Source organism: Lepus europaeus, chromosome 19, assembly GCF_033115175.1.
Source record: "Lepus europaeus isolate LE1 chromosome 19, mLepTim1.pri, whole genome shotgun sequence".
Lineage (NCBI taxonomy): Eukaryota > Metazoa > Chordata > Mammalia > Lagomorpha > Leporidae > Lepus > Lepus europaeus.
The window spans coordinates 6,119,202-6,144,136 of record NC_084845.1 but is presented as its reverse complement, the minus strand read 5'-3'; the positions used below and the strand labels follow the sequence as shown (position 1 = coordinate 6,144,136).

At 65.9% G+C, this 24,935-nt stretch overlaps 1 protein-coding gene across 3 annotated transcripts in view; it reads left to right on the top strand.

The window, feature by feature from the left end:
* The first annotated feature begins 289 nt into the window (after positions 1-289).
* MYH14 (myosin heavy chain 14) overlaps positions 290-24,935 on the top strand; it is a 64,067-nt gene continuing 39,421 nt past the window's right edge. The window contains exons 1-11 of one of the 3 annotated variants that reach the window (XM_062176360.1): positions 290-325; positions 5,050-5,463; positions 9,981-10,137; positions 11,252-11,279; positions 11,382-11,484; positions 12,007-12,030; positions 16,441-16,533; positions 16,920-16,983; positions 17,593-17,691; positions 18,487-18,627; positions 24,777-24,872. In XM_062176360.1, coding sequence (XP_062032344.1) covers positions 5,056-5,463; positions 9,981-10,137; positions 11,252-11,279; positions 11,382-11,484; positions 12,007-12,030; positions 16,441-16,533; positions 16,920-16,983; positions 17,593-17,691; positions 18,487-18,627; positions 24,777-24,872 — 1,213 coding nt within the window. In that variant the 5' untranslated portion in view covers positions 290-325; positions 5,050-5,055. The remainder of the gene's footprint in view (positions 326-5,049; positions 5,464-9,980; positions 10,138-11,251; positions 11,280-11,381; positions 11,485-12,006; positions 12,031-16,440; positions 16,534-16,919; positions 16,984-17,592; positions 17,692-18,486; positions 18,628-24,776; positions 24,873-24,935) is intronic. The other 2 variants (XM_062176359.1, XM_062176361.1) reach the window with 2 other exon arrangements.

Sequence of the window (24,935 nt, the reverse complement as noted above, 5' to 3'; positions counted from 1 at the left end):
CGACTGCCCCTGGGCGCCCCCCGCGCCTCGTCATTGGTCGCGCCGTCCGCCCGTCAGGGCCCGGGTGCCACCCACGGCCGCGCCGCCCGGCCCGGCGCTCCGGCCGGGTTCTTTTCCCACGGCTGGCACCCTGCAGCAACTTCTCATTGGCCCTGCCCACCAGCCGCTCCTTTTGATTGGCGGTGGCCGCTCCCCATGGGCGGGGCCGCAGCTTGCCGCAGCGGGCTCCGATTGGTCCCGCCTGTGCTCGCGGGGGCGGGGTCGTCGTGGCCGGCCCGCCCCTCTTTCTCCACAGGCCGAGGCCTCCGGACGGCTCTGGAAGCCGGTGAGTGGCCGGGGGCCGGCAGCCCGGCCGAGGTGGCGGAGCAAGACTGGCCGCGGGGAGACGAGGGCGGGGGGCTGCGACGCGGCCGCGGAGGCCGGCGCGGACGGCCGGGGCCGGGGCGCGGGCGCCGACGCTCACCTGGGGCGCCGGCGGGGGCGGGGGCGGCGCGTCGGCACCTCCGCCCCCCGCCCGGGCTTGGCCGGGTTCCCGCCGGGTGCGGGGCCGGGTCGGGGTCCTCGCCGCTGCCCCGGGCCTGTGCCGCGGAAGGGGCCGCCGAGGCTGTCTTTGGGACCCGGGAGACTTTAATCCCTGAGTCATGGCCTTCATGATGGCAGAGGCCCCGGCCGCCCCCCTGCAGACTTGGGGGCGGGAGAGGGGGGGTCCCGGCCGGCGGAGGCGGAGGGTAGGGGGAGACGTTTCTGGGTCCCCGGGAAGGTACTTGGGCGCTTTCACGTTTATGCCGAAACCGTTTCGTAATCGTGTTAACACGCGGGGCGAGTTGTGCTGTACCCATTTCACAGACCAGAAACACTGAGCCTGGCCCGAGGCGCTGGCCGCGGGGGAGGCGTGGGGGAAGCGCAGTTCAGAGCCAGTTTTCCCTCGGGTCCTCTAACCCTGTACACCCCGCGGCGGTGGCCGCCCCCCTAAGTCTCTCTCTGGACTGGCGGGAGGGCTGCGTGCGCGACCCTGGGCGCCTGCTTCGGCGCTCCATGCCTCAGTTTCCCCACCTGGGAAATGGAGACGTCCCCGACGGCTGGAGCCGCTCTGAGAGTTACAGCCGGAAAAGCACGGGGCACGCAGCAGGTGCGCGCGCGTTCCCGTCTTCCTCCTCCCGGCGCCACGAGGCCAAAGCACGGGAGGCTGGAATGACACTGTGGGGGCGGCGTCCCATTTCCGGGCTGGGAAGACTGAGGCCCCGACAGACTAAATGGCGAAGCAGAGGCCCCGGGAACTCTTCTCCGCATGGTCTTCTTCATTTCAAGGGCCGCCGCAGGGCATTGGCGCCCCGGGAGTCCTCAGCCCGATCCTCGCGCGCGCCGCTGACCTTTGCCCACCAGGAGGAGGAGGAGAGGGGGAGCCCCTGGCCCCGCCGCCGCCCCCCTTGCCGCCGGCTCCTCCCCCTCCTCCTGCCAAAGGCCCTTGGGCTCCAGGCCCCGCCCCTCCCGAGCCCGGCAGGTGCCGGTGACGTCAGAGCCGGCTCCCGCCCCGTAACGCGACGCGGCCCCGCCCCACGCAGGACCGCGCAGGTAGTCGCACCTGAGGGCTCTGAAGCGGCGCGGGGATTCCCGTGCCCCCTCCCCGTCTCCCTGCTCCGGCCGGTGTCCCCAGGTAACCCCAAGGGTCCGCGGGGTCGGGGGGAGGGGCGATCCTGGCGCCAGAGGACCCCTGGGTCTGGGGACCAGCGCTGTAGCCGGTACCCCCGGCCTCAGGAAGACCCGCGAGCCGGGCTCCCGGGTTAGGAGGAAAGAAAGGACCCGAGCCGGTGCACATCCTGGGTCTGGGGGAGGAGGGGCCGGGGTGCACATCCTGGGTCTGGGGGAGGAGGGGCTGGGGCTGGATCTCTGGGTCTGAGGGAGGAGGGGCTGGGGCTGGACCCCTGGGTCTGAGGGAGGAGGCTAGGAGCAGGGACCCCTGGGTCTGAGGGAGGAGGCTAGGAGCAGGGACCCCTGGGTCTGAGGGAGGAGGGCTGGGCTGGACCCCTGGGTCTGAGGGAGGAGGGGCTGGGGCTGGACCCCTGGGTCTGAGGGAGGAGGGGCTGGGGCTGGACCCCTGGGTCTGAGGGAGGAGGCTAGGAGCAGGGACCCCCTGGGTCTGAGGGAGGAGGCTGGGGCTGGACACCTGGGTCTGAGGGAGGAGGCTAGGAGCAGGGACCCCTGGGTCTGAGGGAGGAGGGGCTGGGGCTGGACCCCTGGGTCTGAGGGAGGAGGCTAGGAGCAGGGACCCCTGGGTCTGAGGGAGGAGGCTGGGGCTGGACACCTGGGTCTGAGGGAGGAGGCTAGGAGCAGGGACCCCTGGGTCTGAGGGAAGAGGGGCTGGGGCTGGACCCCTGGGTCTGAGGGAGGAGGGGCTGGGGCTGGACCCCTGGGTCTGAGGGAGGAGGCTGGGGCTGGACACCTGGGTCTGAGGGAGGAGGCTAGGAGCAGGGACCCCTGGGTCTGAGGGAGGAGGGGCTGGGCCTGGACCCCTGGGTCTGAGGGAAGAGGCGGGGGCTGGACCCCTGGGTCTGAGGGAGGAGGCGCTGGGTTTGTGGACCCCTGGGTCTGAGGGAGGAGGGCTGGGCTGGACCCCTGGGTCTGAGGGAGGAGGGGCTGGGGCTGGACCCTAGGGTCTGAGGGAGGAAGGCTGGGACTGGACCCCTGGGTCTGAGGGAGGAGGCTGGGGCTGGACCCCTGGGTCTGAGGGAGGAGGCGAGGGCTGGCCCCCTGGGTCTGAGGGAGGAGGGCGGGTCCTGCCCCCTGGAATCCAGCAGCAGGCTGAGGTCAGAGGCCTGGATGCGCGGCCCGGCCCCTGCCTCGGGCGGCTCCCTGGCTGCCTTTCCTTTACAAGCCCAGCTGTGTCCGCCCCGCGCTGGGCAGGTGACAGTAATGAGCCCTGGCAGAGCCTTCCTGCCGCTGAGGCAGGGCGGGGCGGCTGCGGGCTCAGCCCTGGAGCCAGGGCCTGCGAGCCCACCTGCGGGGGCTGTGGCCTCCCCTCAGTCCCTCTACTGTGAGGTGGGGGCCTCACCCTCAGGGTCCCAGGGAGGAGGGGCGGGGCCTGGACTCCTGGCTCCAGGGAGAGGAGGCACAGGGCTGAGCGAGTGCCAGAACTCCCAAACCCTTCCTGGTCAAAGGCCACGGGGCTGAGAGGAAGTGGGGGTGGGGGTAAAGTCCCACGGATGGAGTTTGGCTCTGGGTGCACCAAGTGGGCTGGGGTGAGCCTTGTGGATTTGGGGCCTGTGGGGCACAGGAACGCCGGCTCCTCTCGGGGTGCAGACACCGGGGTTTGAGATCCGATAGCGCCAGGGAGGGAGTCTCTGGGCAGCCCGGACCGCTGGCCGGGGGTGTGCGGAGAGGGCACCCGTGAGTGTGCATGTGGGGAGGTGAGGGTGTTGGGACCAGCCCAGGGAGCTGGGTGTCTGCAGGGCTTCTCCCGGGGGGGGGGGCAGAGGCAGAAGCATCCGGTGTCCGGTGTGGGCGACAGTGACACGGGCCACTGAGGTGGGGACAGACTGCAGGAGGGGATTGTCCTGGCGCTGCCCAGGCTGCCCGGGAGCTGCTCCCGCACCTCTGTGCGTGGCACCCCGGGGGGCAGGGTGGAGCCCCCCACCTTGGATTGTCTGGGACCAGGGCAGGCTCCACCCACCCGCCAGGACCCCCCAGCCCGTCGGAGCAGAGCCAGGTCCTGGAGGGGGAGGAGACCGGTTGTGGAGGAGGGAGCCTGGTCCAGAGAGGAGTTTCTGGGGATCTGCTCTGCGGGTGTGGGGCAGGTGTGCCCAGAGCAGTGAGGGCAGCTGGGTACAAAATCCAGTCACAGGCCCCACGGCTGAAGTGCAGCTCTTGTCCCTCTCATCCATGTCACACCCTCTCCCTGGATCACCGAGCCCCAGCCACTGTGGCCGCCCACACTGGCACACGGAGCCACTCTGCGGCCCCTGGGCCTTTGCACTCACTCTCTGGAGTGGGGGCTTTTCTTGCCCACAGCCCCTGGCCTGCTCCCGTCACCCCCCTGAGCCTGTATGGAAGTACCACATCTGAGAAGCCTTCCCTGGCCACGCTCCGCCCTGGCCCCCCTCCCCTGCCTCACTTCTCCCCGTGGTGCCGATCCCCATCTGACGCACCGTCTAATTCCCTCGCTTATCTTTCTGGCTATCCCAGAGCAGCTCCGTCCAGTAGAAACAGGATGAAGGCCAGTGTGTCATTCCAGGTGCTCCAGGAACCACATGAAAAAGGGAGAACGCCAGGAGCTGGGGGCGTGGATGCTAATGATATCTTGCAGTTAACCCAGCATATCCAAAACACCGTCTTCCCGACGTGTGTCTCTGACCCCAGCAGCCTCGCCATGTTGGTGGGCTCCACTCAAGTGCACGGTTGCCAAATGGATCTTTTTAAAGATCTCTGTATTTGAAAAGCAGAGTTAGAGGTCTTCCATGGGCCGGCTCACTCCCCAAGTGACCTCGATGGCAGGACCAGGAAGCCGGGAGCCAGGTGTCTGGGGCTCCATCCGGGTCTCCCGCGTGGGTGCAGGGGCCCAAGCACTCGGGCCGTCTTCCGCTGCCTTCCCAGGCCGTTGACAGGGAGCTGGATCGCAAGTGGCGCAGCCGGGACTGGAGCTGGCGCCCATCTGGGATGCCGGCTCTGTAGGCACAACACCAGCCCTAGCCAAACGGATCTGTTTGGATTTAAATTTACTTAAAACGGAATAAAAATAAAATCACTTCCTCAGACGTACTGGCCACATTTCAGATGCCCGGCTGCCGGTACCTGGCCATGGGGCTGGCCCGGGTCAGCAGGGGCTAGGACGTGAGCGGCTTCCCCTGGGGGAGGGAATCCTCCCTGTGTCGCCCATTCCTGTCGCGCCCATGCCTGGCTTGTTAAAGAACTGTGGCTTGAGTGAGCTGAGCCCATGCACCCAGAGGTCTGGGGAGGAAGGCAGGGGGGATCCTTGGGGGGCTCGGGGGTCACCAGGGATGCAGGGATGGAGCCCCACCTGACGCCTGCCTCTTTCTCGCCCCCCCCCCCCCCCAGCAGACCATGGCGGCAGTGACCTTGTCGGTGCCCGGGCGGAAGGCGACCCCCAGGCCGGCTCCAGTGCCGGAGGCGGCCCAGCCGTACCTGTTTGCACCCCGCGCTCCCGGTGTCGGCAGCGGCCCTGGCAGCTCCAGCGCCTCCCCGCAGGTGGAGTGGACGGCCCGGCGCCTCGTGTGGGTGCCTTCTGAGCTCCATGGGTTCGAGGCTGCGGCGCTGCGGGATGAGGGTGAGGAAGAGGCCGAGGTGGAGCTGGCGGAGAGCGGGCGGCGGCTGCGGCTGCCCCGGGACCAGATCCAGCGCATGAACCCGCCCAAGTTCAGCAAGGCGGAGGACATGGCCGAGCTGACCTGCCTGAACGAGGCCTCGGTCCTGCACAATCTCCGCGAGCGCTACTACTCCGGCCTCATCTACGTAAGTGGCCCCCTGCCAGGCGGGGCAGCTGGGGGCGGTCAGCAGCCCCCCGGAGCCCCCAGGACATGCCCCGAGCCGCAGCCCCCCGGAGCCCACGGGACACGCCCTGGAGCCCACGGGACACGCCCCGAGCCGCAGCCCCCCAGAGCCCATGGGACATGCCCCGAGCCGTGGCCTCCTGCCGGGCGGAGCAGCTGGGGGGGTCAGCAGCCCCCGGGACACGCCCCGAGTCACAGCCCCCCGGAGCCCCCAGGACACGCCCCGAGCCTCAGGCCCCCGGAGCCCACGGGACACACCCCGAGCCGTGGCCTCCTGGAGCCCACGGGACACGCCCTGAGCTGTGGCCTCCTGCTGGGCGGGGCAGCTGGGGGGGTCAGCAGCCCCCCGGAGCCCACGGGACACGCCCCGAGCCGTGTGGCTCTTCCCGTGCTGAGCTGCCAAGTTGTCAATTATTGGCTGGCTAGGGCATTCTCAGACTCGGGGGGGGGTACCCTGTATGATCCCCCCACGGCATGCGAGCACGCCGGATTCTCAGGTACAGCTCATCCCAAGGGCTTTGAGGAGGGCGGGGCGGGGGTCTGTGGCAGCCATGAGAACCACTCCGGAGCGTCCCCTGCCTTCCAGCCCTCTCACTTCACCTGGATGAGGGAGAGTCTATTATCCCCATTCTACAGAAGAGACCACTGAGGCCAGAGAGCTAATAGTCATACAAACAAACGTTTATTAAGCATTTACTAAGCACTCTTTTATTTTTGTTTTTTGAGATTTATTTATGTATTTGAAAGGTAGAATAACAGAGATAGGGAGAGTCAGAGAGCGAGGTCTTCCATCCACTGGTTCACTCCCGGTATGGCCGCAACGGCTGGAGCTGGGCTGATCGGAAGCCAGGAGCCAGGAGCTGCTTCTACCTTGCTCCATGTGATGCAGGGGTCCAAGCCCTTGGGCCATCTTCCGGTGCTTTCCAAGGCACATTAGCAGGGAGCTGGATGGGAAGTGGAGCAGCCAGGACTCGAACCAGTGCCCATATGGGATGACAGCACTGCAGGCCGCGGCTTTACCCTCCGTGTCAGTGCTGGCCCCTGCTAGGCACTCTTCTAAGTTTTCTAAAAAACATTGTTTCCAAAGAATTCCACACCTGGAAAGCAGCTGATCCCCATTTTACAGATAAACCAAGACACAGAGAGGTCAAGGCCCTTTTTTTCCCCCATGAATTTTTTTTCAGGTGGGCCAGGCTGAAGCCAGAGCGTCCTCCAGGTCTCTCACATGGGTGTACGGACCCAGGGCCGTGGGCCATCTCCTGCTGCCTTCCCAGGCACATTAGCAGGGAGCTGGATCCGAAGTGGAGCAGCCGGGACTCGAACTGGTGCCTGTATGGGATGCTGGCATTGCAGGCGGTGGCTTTACCCGCTGTGCCACAGCGCCGGCCCCTGTCAGTCACCCAGTTGGACCTGGCAGACCCCGTAGTCCAGCTCTAGGCAGGAGATGAAGTTGGGGTTGGTGACAGAGAGGTTGGCCTGGGTGGCATGTGGAAATGTTGCTGTCCGCCCCACGCTCGTAGAGCAGCGACTCTGAGCCCTGACTTCATGCTGTAGCCGTCTGGGGAATGTTTGCAGAACACACCGGGGCCACAGCCCACGGCGGCCGGCAGCAAGCTCTCCGGGGCTGTGACACGGCACTGGTGTCTCCATCCGGTGCCCAGGGTGACGCCAGTGGGCTGCCAATGGGCGATGCATTCCATTCAGCGTGAGCGCCAACAGGGTTAGAGAGATTGACAGGAATGTCGACAACGGTGAGAGTGATGGAGGCCAGCAAATATTTACGGAGCACTTACGGTCGCCGGGTGCTGTGTGGGAGTTGTCCGCTCCCCCGGGGGCCAGGGACCGTTGGTGTCACCTGGAATGTTAAGTGACCTGGGCTCAGCTCGCAGGCCCAGAAGAGTCACCCTGGGATCTGAAGCCAGGCCGCTGGGGTCTGTGGAGAGTCAGCAAGCACAGGATTGGGACATTGTCACGAAGTCTGGCTCCCGTCCGGGAGGAGCCGTGGGCTGGCTCGGGACCCCTCGGCTTGCACGGCAGCGGTGGGATTTGAACCCAGGGCTGTCTGACCCTGAGCGGGGCTGGTACCCTCTCCCGGCTGCGCTAGCCTGAGTCCACGCGTGCCTGTGCAAGCCCTGGCCAGAGGGCTGTGTCTGCTCTTTTCCCCGGGGACCGCTGAAGGCCAGGGCAATCCCACAGCACCCACAGCACCCACCACACACTCTTCGCCTGTGCATAAACACCCCAGACCCTCACAGCATCTGCTGGTGGGGGAACTGAGCCTTGGGTGGGACTTGGGCAACGAAGCCACAGCTGGGAGCTGGCGAAGCCCAGCACAGTCTGACTGCCGACTCAGGCCCCGGCCACGCACCAGAAGATTATTTAGGGAGTTCGGAGGAACAGAGAGTGGGGCCTGGGCTAAGGCGGGGGCTGGAGAGCCGGAGAATTGGGGGCTAAGGATGAAAGTGAGGTGGAAGATTCCAGAAGCCCAGAGAAGCAGTGAGGGGGCCCTCAGTCACGACCGGAAGCAGGTGGTGGGCACCTGCTGCCTCTGAGCTTGGCCCCAGTATGACCTTGCTGATCACCCAAAAGGTGACCGAGCGGGAGGCTCTTTCCCACTGAGCGCGCCTAGGGTTTCGGGGCCACGCTAAGCCCTCAGGGTGCTTCGTGAACTTGTGGATGGCTCCGGGCCACCCTGAGGGAAAGGCCGGCGCTGCCCCCAGCAGGTGGGGACCCTGAGACTCAGAAAGGTTGCTTGCCTGAGCCTCTCGGCCAGCAAATGCCAGCTGCCTGTCTGAGGACCTGCGGTTGGTACGCGTTTGTTGACTGACTGACAGACTGCTGGGCTGCAACTGGAAGTATGTGTTGCCTGTGGGCTGCTGGGGTCTCCGTTCCTTCTCTGGGACACGTGCAGCGGGAGGGGCCCACTCGTGGCGCGCCAGGCTCTGAGCGGCACAGTGCGACAGTGTCACTCAGAGCCTCCCCCCCTTTTCAGAGCTGGATCCTGGGGCCCGAGGAGGCCGTCTTTTGTGGCAGGTCCGGCACAGCCAGGGAATGCCACGTCTGCCTCCCAGCCCCGGGAGGCTAAGTGGGAGCCCGGGGGGGACGGAACGTGAGCGTCCCGGGACCTTATTTGGAGTGCGTGGCTGTGTGGGCCCCACCTTGCCTGGCTGGGTTTTTGTTCATTATCTCCCTTAATCCCCACAGCCTTTGTAACCAGGCGGGGAGTGGAAACCCAAGAGGCGGGGCAGGTCCGCCTGCAGAGCCCCGAGGGCTGGGCCCAGCGTCCCGGGCCACCCTGGCCACTCACGGCCGGCTCAGGTTCCCACTCCGGGTGTCACCCGGGCAGCCCGGTGTGGCTGGCGTGGGGAGGGGGCTCCTCCGCCAGCCAGAAGTGGGGGCCGGGGCGCCAGCAGCCATGAGATACCCTCCCAGGGAATGTGGTCGGGCTGCCGCGCCCTCCAACGGGCGGGCAGGGCTGACACCCAGCAAACCGGTTGTTCGGCTCCAGGCCGGCCACCCACCACCCTCCCCAGCACCACGAGCGTGGCACCTGGAGCCGGCGGGCGGTGACCACACCCACATCCTACAGCCCGAGCTGTCTGAGCTTCCACCGGTCTTGCCCCTGGCCAGCCCCGTGAGCAGCTGGCAGGCTGGCCGGCCGAGCTGGTGACTAGCCGGTTAAGCAGCTAACTGTTTAACCAGGTAACCGGGAGGTAGCTGGCACAGCTGCTTGGCTCTCCGTCAAGTGGCCTCTGTGTGTGTGTGTGTGCACAGAGCCTCGTGTCCGCCTGACGCCCCGTGGGCTGGACCGGTTCTTAGACCATCACAGACTCCTGGCTCTGGCCCCAGGAGGATGTGCACAGAGTTCACGTGGGCCCGGGAACCTGCATGACAAAAATCCAGCACCTTTGCTTCCCTGCACCTTGGCGTAGCCTTCCCCGCAGCGAGAGCGCCGGGCCCCGCTGCGTCCCATGGCTGCAGTGCGCCGAGCGCACTTCCCGCAGGGTCCCGCGTGCATCCCGTGGAGCTGGGGCATAGTCCTCCTCCCCCAGCCCTTTCAACGTCAGGGGCACCTTTGTGTTTGCAGTCTGACTTCCTGTCCCTTGCTAAAGCTCTGGAGGCAGTCCGCCCTGCACACCCAGCCTCGCAGCCGTCCGCCCCTGCAGGGGCTCCAGGGTTTTTGGCCACTACAGGGACACATGGTCACTTCATGAGAGTGCGAGTCCAGGCAGCCAGGACTGACTGCCCGCGAGGCCCACCTTCTCTCTCTCAGTCTCTGTCTCTGTGGCGCCTTTGTGTCATTTGGAAAGATTCTTTTCCCATCATCACCCTGAAATGTGTACAACAAATACTCAGATCTATGTTGTCAGATGCCCGTTTGCACGGTGCACAACCCGCTCAGCTGTACACAGCAGCCCTGTGCTGCTCTCCGGGCCACGGGCAAGCAGCTGAGGTCCTCTCCCCTCTCGTCCACTGTAGACATATTCCGGTCTTTTCTGTGTGGTCATCAACCCGTACAAGCAGCTGCCCATCTACACCGAAGCCATCGTGGAGATGTACCGGGGCAAGAAGCGCCACGAGGTGCCGCCCCACGTGTATGCGGTGACTGAGGGGGCCTACCGCAGCATGCTGCAGGGTGAGTGTGGGGCGGGGCTGCTGCGGGCACCGGGGGCCAGGCCGGGCGGTGACGCAGGGGCTGGAGTAGGGGCATGAGGCTCTGGGTCTGGCCACACGGGCCCCTGTGCCTCCGTCTGCAGCAGGTCCCCTGAGACAGTGAAGTGTCGGGCGCGCGTTCATCATCCTCGTGGGGGACACAGCCCTGCACACAGATGGCAGCTGAGTGCCGCTGGGCAGGTCGTGCCCCGAGCCGGGCGGTGGGGCCAGACGGTGTGGCTCAGCGCTGGCGACGTCCAGTGACCGATTATGGGACCCACGGATGCCCTCCTTACGTGTTCCTCCATGTTTGGGATACGCTTAGTGTGCAGTGGTGAGCGGGCCTCTGCTTCTACCGTGACCCAGCAGAAGGAGGCGGCACCGTGTACTTAGCACACGCTGCCTAGCGCGGGTGTAGGAGCCCGCAGGGGCTGGCGGTGCGTCCGTGTCCACGCGGGGAGCGTGCACGGCTGCAGAGGTCCATCTGTGATGCGTGTTTTCCGCTAACGCGGCGCGCTCAGGAGTGCGGGACGGCGTGCCCACCCGTGTCTCCTCCTCCCGCCCTCATTCGGCGGGGTGCGCCGGGGGCTCGGCGCGGAGGGGTGGGGGAGTCCGACGTCCACGCCCAGCCTAGCGCCCTCTGGTGGTCTGAGGGCAGCGCTGTGGTTTCCGCCCGTGGCCCCTGCGGAAGCGCGGACACCGGTGTGTGGCGCGGCCCGGGGACGCTGGGTGCGTGCTGCTGAGGCCACTCTGTCCCCGGTGACCCTGCTGCTGGGCCTGCCCGCTCCTCACAGAGGGCACTGAGCGTCCTCGCTCCTGCTGGGCTAACGCATCGCCTTGCTCTCGCTGTCCCCAAGTCGGAGCAGTGAGGTCGTGGTGGGTGGCGGGGGCGGGGGCGGGGCTGTGCCCAGGGCCCGGCCAGGCCTCCGTGGGCCGTGTCGGAGTCTGACTTGAAGAAAGGGACACGAGCTCAAGGTGACCCAGCGAGGGATCTTAGGACCTAAACCCCCCTCCCTCGCCCCTCACTCGGCACAGTTTTGAGCAGGGCCCCGCTGGACAGACCCTCCCCAGTGACACGTGCCCCTCTGTCCCCACAGATCGCGAGGACCAGTCCATACTCTGCACGTGAGTAATCCCGGAGGTCTCCTTGGAGGAGGAGGGTCTCAGCCGGGAGGCCTCTGCTGGCCTCAGCGCCCACCCCCTTCGTGTCCGCGTCTTCCCCCACAGTGGGGAGTCCGGAGCCGGGAAGACGGAGAACACCAAGAAGGTCATCCAGTACCTGGCCCACGTGGCGTCCTCACCGCGGGGCAGGAAGGAGCCCGGCGTCCCGGTACGGCCCCGGCCCTCCCCCGGCGGCACCCCAGCCCCCGCCCCCCACGGCTGCCTGGCTCACCCGTGAAGCGCGTGGTCGGGGTGGAGCCCGGGGCAGCGCTGGGGCCAGAGGCAGGGTCCTGGGCCTCGCCAGCCCCTGGCACGGTGCCTGACGCTTGGTAGGCGCTCATTCCTCACTCCTGCTGCTGTGTGCTGGGCGTGAGCTCAGGTAGCCATGATGCCCGTGCTGGCTGGCTGGACAGATGCTACAGGTGCTCCCTAGGGGTCCAAGCCTCCCATGGGCTCAACCCTCTGGCGAGCTGGGTGGCATTTTCCCGCTGTTGGCCATGCCCCCTCGTACGGGGAGAGTGGGATTCTAGCCCCGGCACGCAGCCCCCGAGGCCGCCGGTCTGCACACTCCCGGCTCCCCAGGCGCCTCTGCCCCGCCCGCCCCTGCCCGAGGCTGCCGATTCACCGCCATGTCTGTCCGTGTTCCATGTGCCGTGTGCCCGCTGTGTCTCGTGTCCTGTGACTTCCTCAGGCCTCCGCCAGCGCCGTGTCTTATGTGAGTAGCAGGAATCCCCTCCGATCTCGCTGCCCCCGTGCCACTGTGGTCATCCTGGCCGTGGCCCTCCCGGGTACACACGGCCTGAGACACCAAGGGGCACACCCTCCAGGGACCCACGCTGCTGCTGCTGCTGCTGTCCTACTGTGCGCGCCAGGGCCCGTGCTGCCAACCCTATCGTGTGCATGCTGCCTCCCACTGCTGCGTGTGGCAGCCCTGCTGTGTGTACACTGAGAGAGAGAGAGAGAGAGAGAGAGAGAGGCCTTCCCTCTGCTGGCTCACTCCCCAATGGCCACATCAGCAGGGCTAGGCCGGCTGAAGCGAAGAGCCTGGGACTCCATCTGGGCTCCCACACTGGTGGCAGGGGTGTTCGGGCCGTCCTCCACTGCTTTCCCAGGGCCTTAGCAGGGAGCTGGGTTGGAAGTGGAGCAGCCGGACTTGAACAGCGCCCATATGGGACGCCGGCGTCAGAGGCCGTGGCTCAGCCTGCTGAGCCATAATGCCAACCTCTAAACTTACCTTAAAAAAAAAAAAGAGATTGATTGATTGATTGATTTCAAAGAGTCACAAAGAGGGAGAGGGAGAGAGAGGGAAGCAGTTCGATTTTCCATCTGCTGGTTCACTCCCCAGGTGGTCGCAGCAGCTGGGAGGGGGCCAGGCCAAGCCAAGCCAGGAGCCTCGTCCTGGTCTCCCACGGGGGTGCAGGGGCCCAAGCACGTGGGCCACCTGCTGCTTTTCCCAGGCCTTTAGCAGGGAACTGGACAGGAATTGGCGCAGCCAGGACTCGAACCAGCGCCCAGTTGGGGATGTTGTAGGCGGCAGCTTTACCGCTACACCGCAGCAGCGTCCCCTAAACGCACTTTGTTTGGACGTTGCGTGTCCTGACAGCGGTGAGGTCTGCGTTTGCGGCTTTGGTTCGCATTCTCTCCGCTGGCTCTGAGCTTACCTTTGAATTCTGTTTCCCCAAATTTGGGAAGTCCTGTGTGCGTGTGTGGTGTGTGTGGTGTGTGTGTGTGGTGTGTGGTGTGTGTGTGTAGTGTGTGGTGTGTGGTATGTGGTGTGTGTGTGTGGTGTGTGTGGTGTGTGTGTGTGTGGTGTGTGGTGTGTGTGTGTGGTGTGTGGTGTGTGTGTGTGGTGTGTGTGGTGTGTTGTGTGTGTGTGGTGTGAGGTGTGAGGTGTGTGGTGTGTGTGTGTGGTGTGTGGTGTGTGGTGTGTGTGTGTGGTGTGTGTGGTGTGTTGTGTGTGTGTGGTGTGTGGTGTGTGTGTGGTGTGTTGTGTGTGTGTGGTGTGAGGTGTGAGGTGTGTGGTGTGTGTGTGTGGTGTGTGTGGTGTGTGTGTGGTGTGTGTGGTTGTGTGTGTGTGGTGTGTGTGGTGTGTGGTGTGTGTGTGTGTGGTGTGAGGTGTGTGTGTGTGTGGTGTGAGGTGTGTGGTGTGAGGTGTGAGGTGTGTGGTGTGTGTGGTGTGTGGTGTGTGTGTGTGGTGTGTGTGGTGTGTTGTGTGTGTGTGGTATGTGGTGTGTGTGTGGTGTGTGTGGTGTGTTGTGTGTGTGTGGTGTGAGGTGTGAGGTGTGTGGTGTGTGTGTGTGGTGTGTGTGGTGTGAGGTGTGAGGTGTGTGGTGTGTGGTGTGTGTGTGGTGTGTGGTGTGAGGTGTGAGGTGTGTGGTGTGAGGTGTGTGGTGTGTGTGTGGTGTGTGTGGTGTGTGGTGTGAGGTGTGTGTGTGGTGTGAGGTGTGTGGTGTGTGTTGTGTGTGTGGTGTGTGTGGTGTGTGTGGTGTGTGGTGTGAGGTGTGAGGTGTGAGGTGTGTGGTGTGTGGTGTGTGAGGTGTGTGTGGTGTGTGATGTGTGTTGTGTGTGTGTTGTGTGTGTGGTGTGTGTGGTGTGTGGTGTGAGGTGTGAGGTGTGAGGTGTGTGGTGTGTGGTGTGTGTGTGTGGTGTGTGGGGTGTGTGTGTGGTGTGTGTGTGGTGTGAGGTGTGTGGTGTGTGTGGTGTGAGGTGTGTGGTGTGTGTGGTGTGTGTGGTGTGTGTGTGGTGTATGGTGTGTGGTGTGTGGTGTGTTGTGTGTGTGTGGTGTGTGTTGTGTGTGTTGTGTGTGTGTTGTGTGATGTGTGTTGTGTGTGTGGTGTGAGGTGTGTGGTGTGTGTGGTGTGTGTGGTGTGTGTGGTGTGTGGTGTGTGGTGTGTGGTGTGTGTGTGCGTGCACATGTGGTGTGTGTGTGTGTGGCATGTGGTGTGTGGTGTGTGTGGTGTGAGGTGTGTGGTGTGTGTGGTGTGTGTGGTGTGTGGTGTGTGAGGTGTGTGGTGTGTGGTGTGTGTGGTGTGTGGTGTGCGGGGTGCGGTGTGTGTGGTGTGTGTGTGGTGTGTGTGGTGTGTGTGTGTGGTGTATGGTGTGAGGTGTGTGGTGTGTGTGGTGTGTGTGGTGTGTGTGTGGTGTATGGTGTGTGGTGTGTGGTGTGTTGTGTGTGTGTGGTGTGTGTTGTGTGTGTTGTGTGTGTGTTGTGTGATGTGTGTTGTGTGTGTGGTGTGAGGTGTGTGGTGTGTGTGGTGTGTGTGGTGTGTGGTGTGTGTGTGGTGTGTGTGGTGTGTGTGTGCGTGCACATGTGGTGTGTGTGTGTGGCATGTGGTGTGTGGTGTGTGTGGTGTGAGGTGTGTGGTGTGTGTGGTGTGTGGTGTGTGTGGTGTGTGAGGTGTGTGGTGTGTGGTGTGTGTGGTGTGTGGTGTGCGGGGTGCGGTGTGTGTGGTGTGTGTGTGGTGTGTGTGGTGTGTGTGTGTGGTGTGTGTGGTGTGTGTGTGATGTGTGTGGTGTGTGATGTGTGTTGTGTGTGTGGTGTGTGGTGTGTGTGTGTGGTGTGTGTGGTGTGTTGTGTGTGTGTGGTGTGTGTGGTGTGTGTGTGTGGTGTATGGTGTGAGGTGTGTGTGTGTGTGTGCGTGCGTGCCCGTCTGTCACTTTGTCTTTCTTCGCTCTCAGAGCCGCCGGCCTGGCTAGGCCTCTCGCCCCACCGCGCTGGCCCAGCCTGGCCGTCACGGGTGCCTGCCGTGTCTGCCTGGGGCCCGGGAGGCTGAGGGGAGCTCTCTGTAGCCTTGACCACCTGCCGTGTGCCATGAAGACGACCCTCTGCCAGTGACGCCCGGGCCGTGCGCTTGGCACCGACAGCAGCAGCAGCACCCTGGGGTGGGGGAGGCGCCCCTCGCTGCCCGGAGCCGCTCCCGCCCCATAGGCCCTGTGCGACCCGCGGCCTGTCCTGTGTGTCCGCCCCAGTGCTCTGTGGCACCTCCTGAGCTTCTCGTTTGGCAACGGGACCGGGTGCAGTTGGCCAAGTCCTGTCGCTTGTCTGTTCGCTTTGGTTTCCGTCCAGCAACACTTCCTGGAGACCACACCGCACCCCGCACACCGCACCCCGCGCACCACAGAGCACACCGCACACCATACACCACATGCCACACACCGCACCCCGCACACCACACCGCACCCCGCACCCCGCACACCACACACCACATGCCACACGCCACACACCGCACACCGCACACCACATCCCTCACACCACACACTGCACACCACACGCCACATACCACACAACACATGCCACACGCCACACACCCCACAGCACACCCCGCACACCACACGCCACACACCGCACACCACACACCGCACACCACACACCACATACCACACACCACATCCCGCACACCACACACTGCACACCACACGCCACATACCACACAACACATGCCACACGCCACACACCCCACAGCACACCCCGCACACCACACGCCACACACCGCACACCACACACTGCACCCCGCACCCCGCACACCACAGAGCACACCACACACCACATGCCACATGCCACACACCGCACACCACATGCCACACGCCACACACCCCACACCCCACAGCACACCACACCGCACACCGCACACCACACCCCGCACACTGCACACCACACGCTACACACCACACAACACATGCCACACGCCACACACCCCACAGCACACCCCGCACACCACACGCCACACACTGCACACCACACACCGCACCCCGCACACCACACACCACAGAGCACACCCCGCACACCACATACCACACACCACATCCCGCACACCACACACTGCACACCACACGCCACATACCACACAACACATGCCACACGCCACACACCCCACAGCACACCCCGCACACCACACGCCACACACCGCACACCACACACTGCACCCCGCACCCCGCACACCACAGAGCACACCACACACCACACCCCGCACACCACACACTGCACACCACACACCACAGAGCACACTCCGCACACCACATACCACACATCACATACTACACGCCACACACCGCACACCGCACACAGCACACGCAGCCTGCCCGGCCGCCCCTGCCCCGTCCGCTGATGCCGGCTCCGTGCCCGCAGGGGGAGCTGGAGCGGCAGCTGCTGCAGGCCAACCCCATCCTCGAGGCCTTTGGCAACGCCAAGACCGTGAAGAACGACAACTCCTCCCGATTCGTGAGCATGGGCGGGCGTGAGGGCGGGGGGTGGAGGGGCTGGGGGTCCCAGGCCCGGGCGTGAGGGCGGGGGGCTGGGGGTCCCGGGCGTGAGGGCGGAGGGGCTGGGGGTCCCAGGCCTGGGTGTGAGGGCGGAGGGGCTGGGGGTCCCGGGCCCGGGCGTGAGGGCAGAGGGAGGAGGGGTTGGGGGTCCCGGGCCCCGGGCGTGAGGGCGGGGGGGCTGGGGGGGCTGGACCTGGATTCCCCAGGGAGTCCCTGGCGGGGGCCCTCCCCCACCAGGGAGAAAGGAAGTGGGGAGGCAGCCTGAGTTCTGGGGCCGAGGAAGGGGCATGGGGGTCTCAGGCCTGCGGGGAAGAAGACCTCAGCCGCGGCCGCCACCCCTCCCAGGGCAAATTCATCCGCATCAACTTCGACGTCGCGGGCTACATCGTGGGCGCCAACATCGAGACCTGTATCCTCCAAGCCCTGGGGGTGCGGGAGGACGGGGTGGGGGTGCCGAGGAGGGTGGCCCTGTGGGTCTGGCCACGCCCAGCAAACCGGGGCCCAGGTGCGCCCAGCAGCTCCTCCTGGGGCCTGGGGGGCAGGTGCAGCCTCAGAGTCCTGGCCCGGTGCTCACCGGGATGAACTCCCCCAGCCAGGAGGGTTAACCCCGGGGGAGCCCAGCAGAGCCCTGGTGCCGCACGGGCCCCCTGCCCGTCACGTGGCCGCTGGGAAGCGGGGAGCTCGCAGAGGCCCCGAGTTCCGTGGGAGCAGGAGCTGGGGTCTCCCGCGTCCTTATGGGGAATGGGCCGGGAGAGTGACGATGGTTCCAGATGCCCTCAGGCGTGCTTAGTGGCCGAGCCAGGCGCTGCCCCCGGTGCTCACCCTCACGGTGCCGGTTGAAGGGGAAACCAAGGCACCACTGCAGAAGTGACACGGCCAAGGCCGCTCACCCAGTGCTGGCCCAACCTCCAGCCTGGGCTCTGATGGCCTCCGCGGCCCCAGGAGGTGGAGGGGCGGGCGGGTGGGCTCCCCTCCCTCCCCTCCCCTCCCCTCCCCTGCCTTGACTCGCCCCGCTCAGACCTGCTGGAGAAGTCGCGTGCCATCCGCCAGGCCAAGGACGAGTGCAGCTTCCACATCTTCTACCAGCTGCTCGGGGGCGCCGGGGAGCAGCTCAAAGGTCAGTGCCGGGAGGGGGTGGGGGCCTGCTCCGCGTGAGGCTTCTGCAGCCTGGCCCTGCTCTGTCCTGGCTTCTGAGGCCTCACGCGTCTGCCCCGTGGACTCTGGCTCCCCCGTGCGTCCTGCTCTCTCCTGGGTCTCGCTCAATCTCTCTCTCTCTCTCTCTCTCTTCCCCCTCCACCATGCTGTCCTGGCCATGTGGCACTGTGGCTCCTGACGCTCTGCTGCTGTGTCTGTGACCGCCCCCCCTGCGGCTTCTGCTCACGCCCGCGGAGGCCGTGCAGTGACCCCGGCTCTGTGTGGCTCCAGCTCCTGTGGCTCCTGGCAACCCTGGCGTGGCTCCTGCTGCCCGGGGCTCCCCTCTGCTCTGGCTCCCGCTGCGCCTGGTCCCTGGGCTCTCCTGGCTCCTGCTCCACGCTCGGCCACTGCACGGCTGTGGCTCTTGTTTGCCGTGGGCCCCTCTGCCCTGCGACTCCCTCTCGCTCTGGCTCCTTCCACCCCACCGCGTGTGCGTCCGCTGACTCCTGCCCCGCGTGGCCTCTGCTTCCCCTGGCTCCCTTGGCCCCGTCGCACCTGCCTGCTCTGGGCAGATGCCCGACTTGGGAACGTGTGGAAGGAGCAAGGCGGTCTGATGCGCACCCACAGTCTGACAGCGCCCGCCGCACGCCCAGCCCTTCCTGTAGGCCCGGGAGGAAAGGGTCCCCTGCCACTGGGGGGGGAGGCGGTGGCTCACCCTAGGTCCCCGTCGATGCCGGCCACCACGGCCCTGACCCGGCCTCCCGCCCGTTGCCCACAGCCGACCTCCTCCTGGAGCCCTACTCCCACTACCGCTTCTTGACCAACGGGCCGGCGGCGTCCCCCGGCCAGGAGCGCGAACTCTTCCAGGAGACGCTGGAGTCCCTGCGGGTGCTGGGGTTCAGCCATGAGGAGATCACCTGTGAGTGAGCCCCTTCGCGCCTGTTTGCTCCAGCATTTATTGAGTGCCTGCTGTGTGCCGGCACTGTGGTTGTGGCAGGAACGCCCCCACGCCGGGGAGACCGACTGGGTGGGAATGGGGGGGGCAGGGGGAGGGCGTCTTCCGGCCGGGGTTGTGGCGGGGGGAGGGGTGCTCTGAGCACCGTCTGAGGAGGCGAGGGAGGGTGATGCCAGGGAAGGCCTGAGGCAGGAAGGCCGTGGCGCGTCCCGGGGATTGGAACTTCTGGGGAGATGGAGCTGCAGAGCCGTCAGGGCCCTGGACGCAGGCCCCAGGCCAGCACTTTACCCCGGGGGCCCTGGGCAGCCATGGGGGGAATGGGAGCAGGGCAGGATGAGGTCAGCTCCGGGAACAGCGATCGGCCAGCGCTGTGGAGGGACACTGTGCGGAAGGGGCTGGAGGCCGGACGGTGGGGATGGAGGCCTTGGGAAGCCCCGAGGATCCGGCCGGGGTCTGCTCCGGTCTGCCAGAGCTGGGCGGTCCTGGTGTTGAATGCAGCGCGTTGCCTCCCTCGGTGCTCCCGATGGCGTGGATGGCCACTGTGCCACTCGTGTGTCTCGGGCAGCACGTCCACAAGCCGAGCCTATGAGAATTGAGAAGCGATTGTCCTGAGAGGCCCCGGGGAGGGACGGTGGTGGGCTTGGTTCCTTCTGCCTGAGCCTGGCCCTGGTCTCTCCCCGGCCTCTGGTGCTCTTTGGCACCCCCTGGCGTGTGGCTGTCACTGGTGTGGTCTGAGGACGTCCCAGGGGAGCAGGGCCTGCCCTACTCCATGCTGGCCTGTCCCCCACCTGTAAGGACCCTGCTTCCCTGGGGGCTGGGGCTACAGCGTATCGTTTTGGGGCCAAGAAGCAGCAGACACAGCTGAACCCATACGTGTGAGGGGACTTCGACAAGCTCCTGGTCCCCGGGCTGCAAGTGGCCGGCCTCCAGGGGCTGACTCGGGGTCTCGGCCCCCCGACCTCGGCCCCATTTCTCAACTGTGCTCGCGCAGTTCCCCAGCTTGTCCGTCTCCATAGCAGGGCAGGCAGTACACACAGAGGGTGCGCGGGGCAGCAGCCTGGGCCTCCCAGCCGTCCCCTGAGGTCCCATGGAGACCGTTAATAGCTGCCGGCTCACGTGGCCCTGCTGGCGGCTGCCCTACCGGGCGGCAGGCACACAGCTACCCTGACGTTTGCAATCCGGAAATGGGCGTTTTGCAGCCTTGCGTGGAGGGATATGACGGGAAAATGGCCCAGGACTCTGATGGCCTGGCCTCCATGTCCCCAGTCGTGCCTTGGGGTCCATGGGGGCTGATTCCAGGACACCCCGCAGTCCCCAGACCCGTGGGTGCTCAAGTCCCCTATGCGAAGCTGTGCAGTGTTTGCCTAGAGCCTGTGCCTACTCCCTTCAGCTTAAATCATCCTTTTTTTCCTTTAAAATTTATTTATTTATTTATTTATTTGAAAGGCAGAGTCACAAAGAGGAAGAGAGAGAGCGCGCGCTCCTCCATCCACTGGCTCCCTCCCCAGCTGGCTGCAATGGCCAGGGCTGGGCCAAACTGAAGCCGGGAGCCAGGAGCTTCATCCGGGCCTTACGAATGGATGCAGGGCCGTCTGCTGCTGCTTTCCCAGGCGCATTAGCAAGGAGCTGGGTGGGAGACGGAGCAGCCGGGACTGGGACCGGCGCCCGTGTGGGATGCCGGCACTGCAGGCGGCGGCTCAACTTGCTGTGCCGTGACACCAGCCGGGTCATAGTTGTGACGGCCCCCACCAGCAGGCCCCGGACTGGGCTCCTGGGCTGGAGCAGGTGTTGCTCTGGGGACACAGCCCGCGCTTCTGACTCCCCTTCCCGTCTGAGAGGTGCCGGGGTCAACAGCTGCCCGAGGTGGCACTCGGGACCCTTGCTCACTGCCTCTGGGGGAGGCTGGGGCTCCTTGGAACACACTTTGAGAAGCTTACCCTGTGCCTGAGGCCAGGGCTTCCCGCCCTCGGCAGAGTGGAGCAGGTGTGTGGGTCAGATGCCAGCCTTGCCTCACAGGAGCCCCAGCGTGTGGGAGAGTGGGGGTGTCAGTGGGGGCGGAGTTCTGTTTCCTTGTTGACGTGTTTCTTGTCCCCACTCATCCACTTATTTATTAACGTAGTTTTAACATTTATTTCGTTGTTATATTATTTATTAGACGGGCAGCCAGACAGAGAGAGCGCGCTTATCTTCCACTTCGCTCCCCAGACGCCCACATCAGCTAGGGCTGGGCCTGCCTGAGCCGGGGCCAGGGTCTCGGTCTAGGTCTGCCCAGACCTGAGTACTTGAGCCGCCACGGCTGCCTCCCCGGGTCTGCACTGGCAGGAAGCTGGGGTCGGGAGCCGGATCTGGGATCCAAACCAGGTGCCCTGGTGTGGGGCACGGGTGCCCTAACTGTGCCGTAGCTGCTCGGCCAAGAGCCGCCCCATATGGTTCTGATTCGTTCATTCTGTGTGCATCACCTGGGCGTCTCGGGCTCGGTCCGTTCCAACAGGAAGCACAGGAGTGACAGGCAGTAGGCTCCACTGTGTGCCAGGCCCCTCCTTCACAGCCATTGTGCTCCTACTGTGTGCTGGGCCCTGCGCTTGGGTTCTCTCCAGTTCTTCAGTTGTCCTGGAAGGCAGAGTGGCTGCACTCCCACTTCACAGCTCTGGGAGTCAAGGCCCCTGGGGGGAGGGCTCCCCAGCACAGGCTCAGGAGGGAGTGACCCCAGCCCCCACCCTGGGGGGAGGGCTCCCCCAGCACAGGCTCAGGAGGAGGGAGGGAACCCCAGCCCCCACCCTGGGGGGAGGGCTCCCCAGCACAGGCTCAGGAGGAGGGAGTGACCCCAGCCCCCCACCCTGGGGGGAGGGCTCCCCAGCACAGGCTCAGGAGGAGGGAGCCCCAGCCCCCACCCTGGGGGGAGGGCTCCCCAGCACAGGCTCAGGAGGAGGGAGTGACCCCAGCCCCCCACCCTGGGGGGAGGGCTCCCCAGCACAGGCTCAGGAGGAGGGAGTGACCCCAGCCCCCACCCTGGGGGGAGGGCTCCCCAGCACAGGCTCAGGAGGAGGGAGTGACCCCAGCCCCCACCCTGGGGGGAGGGCTCCCCAGCACAGGCTCAGGAGGAGGGAGTGACCCCAGCCCCCACCCTGGGGGGAGGGCTCCCCAGCACAGGCTCAGGAGGGAGTGACCCCAGCCCCCACCCTGGGGGGAGGGCTCCCCAGCACAGGCTCAGGAGGAGGGAGTGACCCCAGCCCCCACCCTGGGGGGAGGGCTCCCCAGCACAGGCTCAGGAGGGAGTGACCCCAGCCCCCACCCTGGGGGGAGGGCTCCCCAGCACAGGCTCAGGAGGAGGGAGTGACCCCAGCCCCCACCCTGGGGGGAGGGCTCCCCAGCACAGGCTCAGGAGGGAGTGACCCCAGCCCCCACCCTGGGGGGAGGGCTCCCCAGCACAGGCTCAGGAGGGAGTGAACCCCAACCCCCCACCCTGGGGGGAGGGTTCCCCCCAGCACAGGCTCAGGAGGAGGGAGTGAACCCCAGCCCCCCACCCTGGGGGGAGGGTTCCCCCCAGCACAGGCTCAGGAGGAGGGAGTGAACCCCAGCCCCCACCTTGGGGGGAGGGCTCCCCCAGCACAGGCTCAGGAGGGAGTGAACCCCAACCCCCCACCCTGGGGGGAGGGTTCCCCCCAGCACAGGCTCAGGAGGAGGGAGTGAACCCCAGCCCCCCACCCTGGGGGGAGGGTTCCCCCCAGCACAGGCTCAGGAGGAGGGAGTGAACCCCAGCCCCCCACCCTGGGGGGAGGGTTCCCCCCAGCACAGGCTCAGGAGGAGGGAGTGAACCCCAGCCCCCCACCCTGGGGGGAGGGCTCCCCCCAGCACAGGCTCAGGAGGAGGGAGTGAACCCCAGCCCCCCACCCTTGGGGGAGGGCTCCCCAGCACAGGTCAGGAGGAGGGAGTGACCCCAGCCCCCACCCTGGGGGGAGGGCTCCCCAGCACAGGCTCAGGAGGGAGGGAACCCCAGCCCCCCTTACCCTGGGGGGAGGGCTCCCCAGCACAGGTCAGGAGGGAGGGAGCCCCAGCCCCCCTTACCCTGGGCCGGTCGGTGTTGTCAGCGTTGGGTTTTTCTGAGCCCCAGTGTGTTCATCTGGAAAATGGGACTGTGACAGTCGTTATCTCCTGGGCTGCGTGGATTCAAGGCCAGTCAGTCCCGAGCATTAATTGTGCACCTGCTGTGTGCTGGGCACTATTCCAGGCTCTGGGGACCCAGGGGAGACCCAGACGGCCTTGCCGGCAGTTTTCAGAGAGAAGAGCCTGGTGGTTAGAGCCTGGTGGGTTGTGGCTTCCAACCCAGCCCCACCTCTCTCCAGATGCCTGCCTGCGCCAGAGGTGCCCTCCCTGGACCCCTCACTTCCCCAGCTGAGGAAGGGGGGCAGCTGCCGGCCACAGGGCTGCAGTGAGCACAGTGGAGGTTCGGGGCCCTGCGGCAGCGCAGACGCTGCCAGTCCCACGTAGCACCCCTTAGGCGATGCAGGAAGGTGCTGTGGGCCTGGGTGAGAGGAGCCGGGACCACCACAGGCCCTGCCCAGCTCTGTGGAGTGCTTCCACCTGCAGGGGGCGGGCGCGGTGCCCAGGTGGGTGGGTGATGGGGGTGCGCAGGTCGGGGTGGGTGCTGGGGGCACAGCACCCAGGGCCGGGGACCGCCTGGGCAGGGCTGAGGCCGGGGTGGGTGCTGGGGGCACAGCACCCAGGGCCGGGGACCGCCTGGGCAGGGCTGAGGCCGGGGTGGGTGCTGGGGGCACAGCACCCAGGGCCGGGGACCGCCTGGGCAGGGCTGAGGCCGGGGTGGGTGCTGGGGGCACAGCACCCAGGACCGGGGACCGCCTGGGCAGGGCTGAGGCCGGGGTGGATGCTGGGGGCACAGCACCCAGGGCCGGGGACCGCCTGGGCAGGGCTGAGCCCCAGTGGCTGGGGGCTGCAGGAGGGGTGGGGGCAGGTGCTGGGGGGAGCTCTTCCCCTACCACAGGCACGTACAGTTCATTGTGGAGGCACTGATAGAGCACTTGTTGTATGCGGTGCACACACAGGGGATGGATGGGAAGAGGCGCCAGGTCGGGAGGAGGAAGTGGGGACTGGGTGCAGCCGTCTCGAGACCTCTTGGGCAAGGTGCAGCTCACGGCCTGGAGAGCTCCCCGCTGTGCTGTGCAGCCCGCGGGGCCGGCTCAGGCCCTGTTAAACCCTGGTGCTTGGCAGGTTAGTCCCGCACCGCAGGTGTGACCTTCAAACGGAGGACAAGGCCTATCGTCCTCAAGTACAGGCGAGGCCAGCAGAGATGGTGGCGTGAACCAGCGCCCAGTGGGGGTGGAGGCCAAAGTCAGGTGTGGGCGGGGCTGGCTCCCTCGGGCAGGTCCGGGGAAGCCGAGTCCTGGCCCCTTCTAGCTTCCCAAGCCTGGGCAGCCTGGGCAGCCTGGGCTCTGGGCCTTCCTCTGCCCACCCCCTGGTCTCCTCTGAGTGTGTCCTCTCCCTCCCGAGGGCCTTGTAGGTCACTCAGGGCCACCTGGGCAGCCCAGCATCACCCCTCACCCCCTGCCCGCCGCTTTTCTTTGCCATCCCCGCATCGGTGCCCCTGTGGCTTCCTGGTCACCCACAGCAGTGGAAGCCCGAGGTGCGCAGTGCCCTCTGCTGGGGCCGAGCAAGGCGACCTCTACTTCATGCCCAGCCCCTCTGTCCACGGAGCCTGCGGCCTCCCCACGGTTTGTTCAGGGCCACGCTTTTGTGGGTTTTTATTGGTAATTTATTTCTCTTTAATATCCACTTCTTTCTTTGAGTTTCAGAGAGGGAGAGACAGAGAGAGTTTTTCCGCCCTCTGCTTCACTCCCCAAATGCCCACAACAGCCGGGTGTAAATCAGGCTGACGTCAGGAGCCAGGAGCTTCCTGTGGGTCCCCCACGTGGGCACACCTCCCGGCGCGTTAGCAGGGAGCTGAACCGGAAGCCGAGCAGCCAGGACCTGAACCGGTGCTGGCCTGGGATGCGGGCGGGGCAGGCAGCCGCTGAATCTGCGGCGCCACAGCGCCAGCCCCTACGTCGCGTGGGCCTCCCTCGCCGAGCCCCCGGTCACGCTGTCCTTCCCGCCGGCAGCCATGCTGCGGATGGTCTCGGCCGTTCTCCAGTTCGGCAACGTCGTGCTGAGGCAGGAGCGGAACACCGACCAGGCCACCATGCCGGACAACACAGGTACGGCCGCGTGGCGGCCGCCCCCAGCCCGCACGCCCGGTCCCCTCCCAGCTCTCAGCCCTG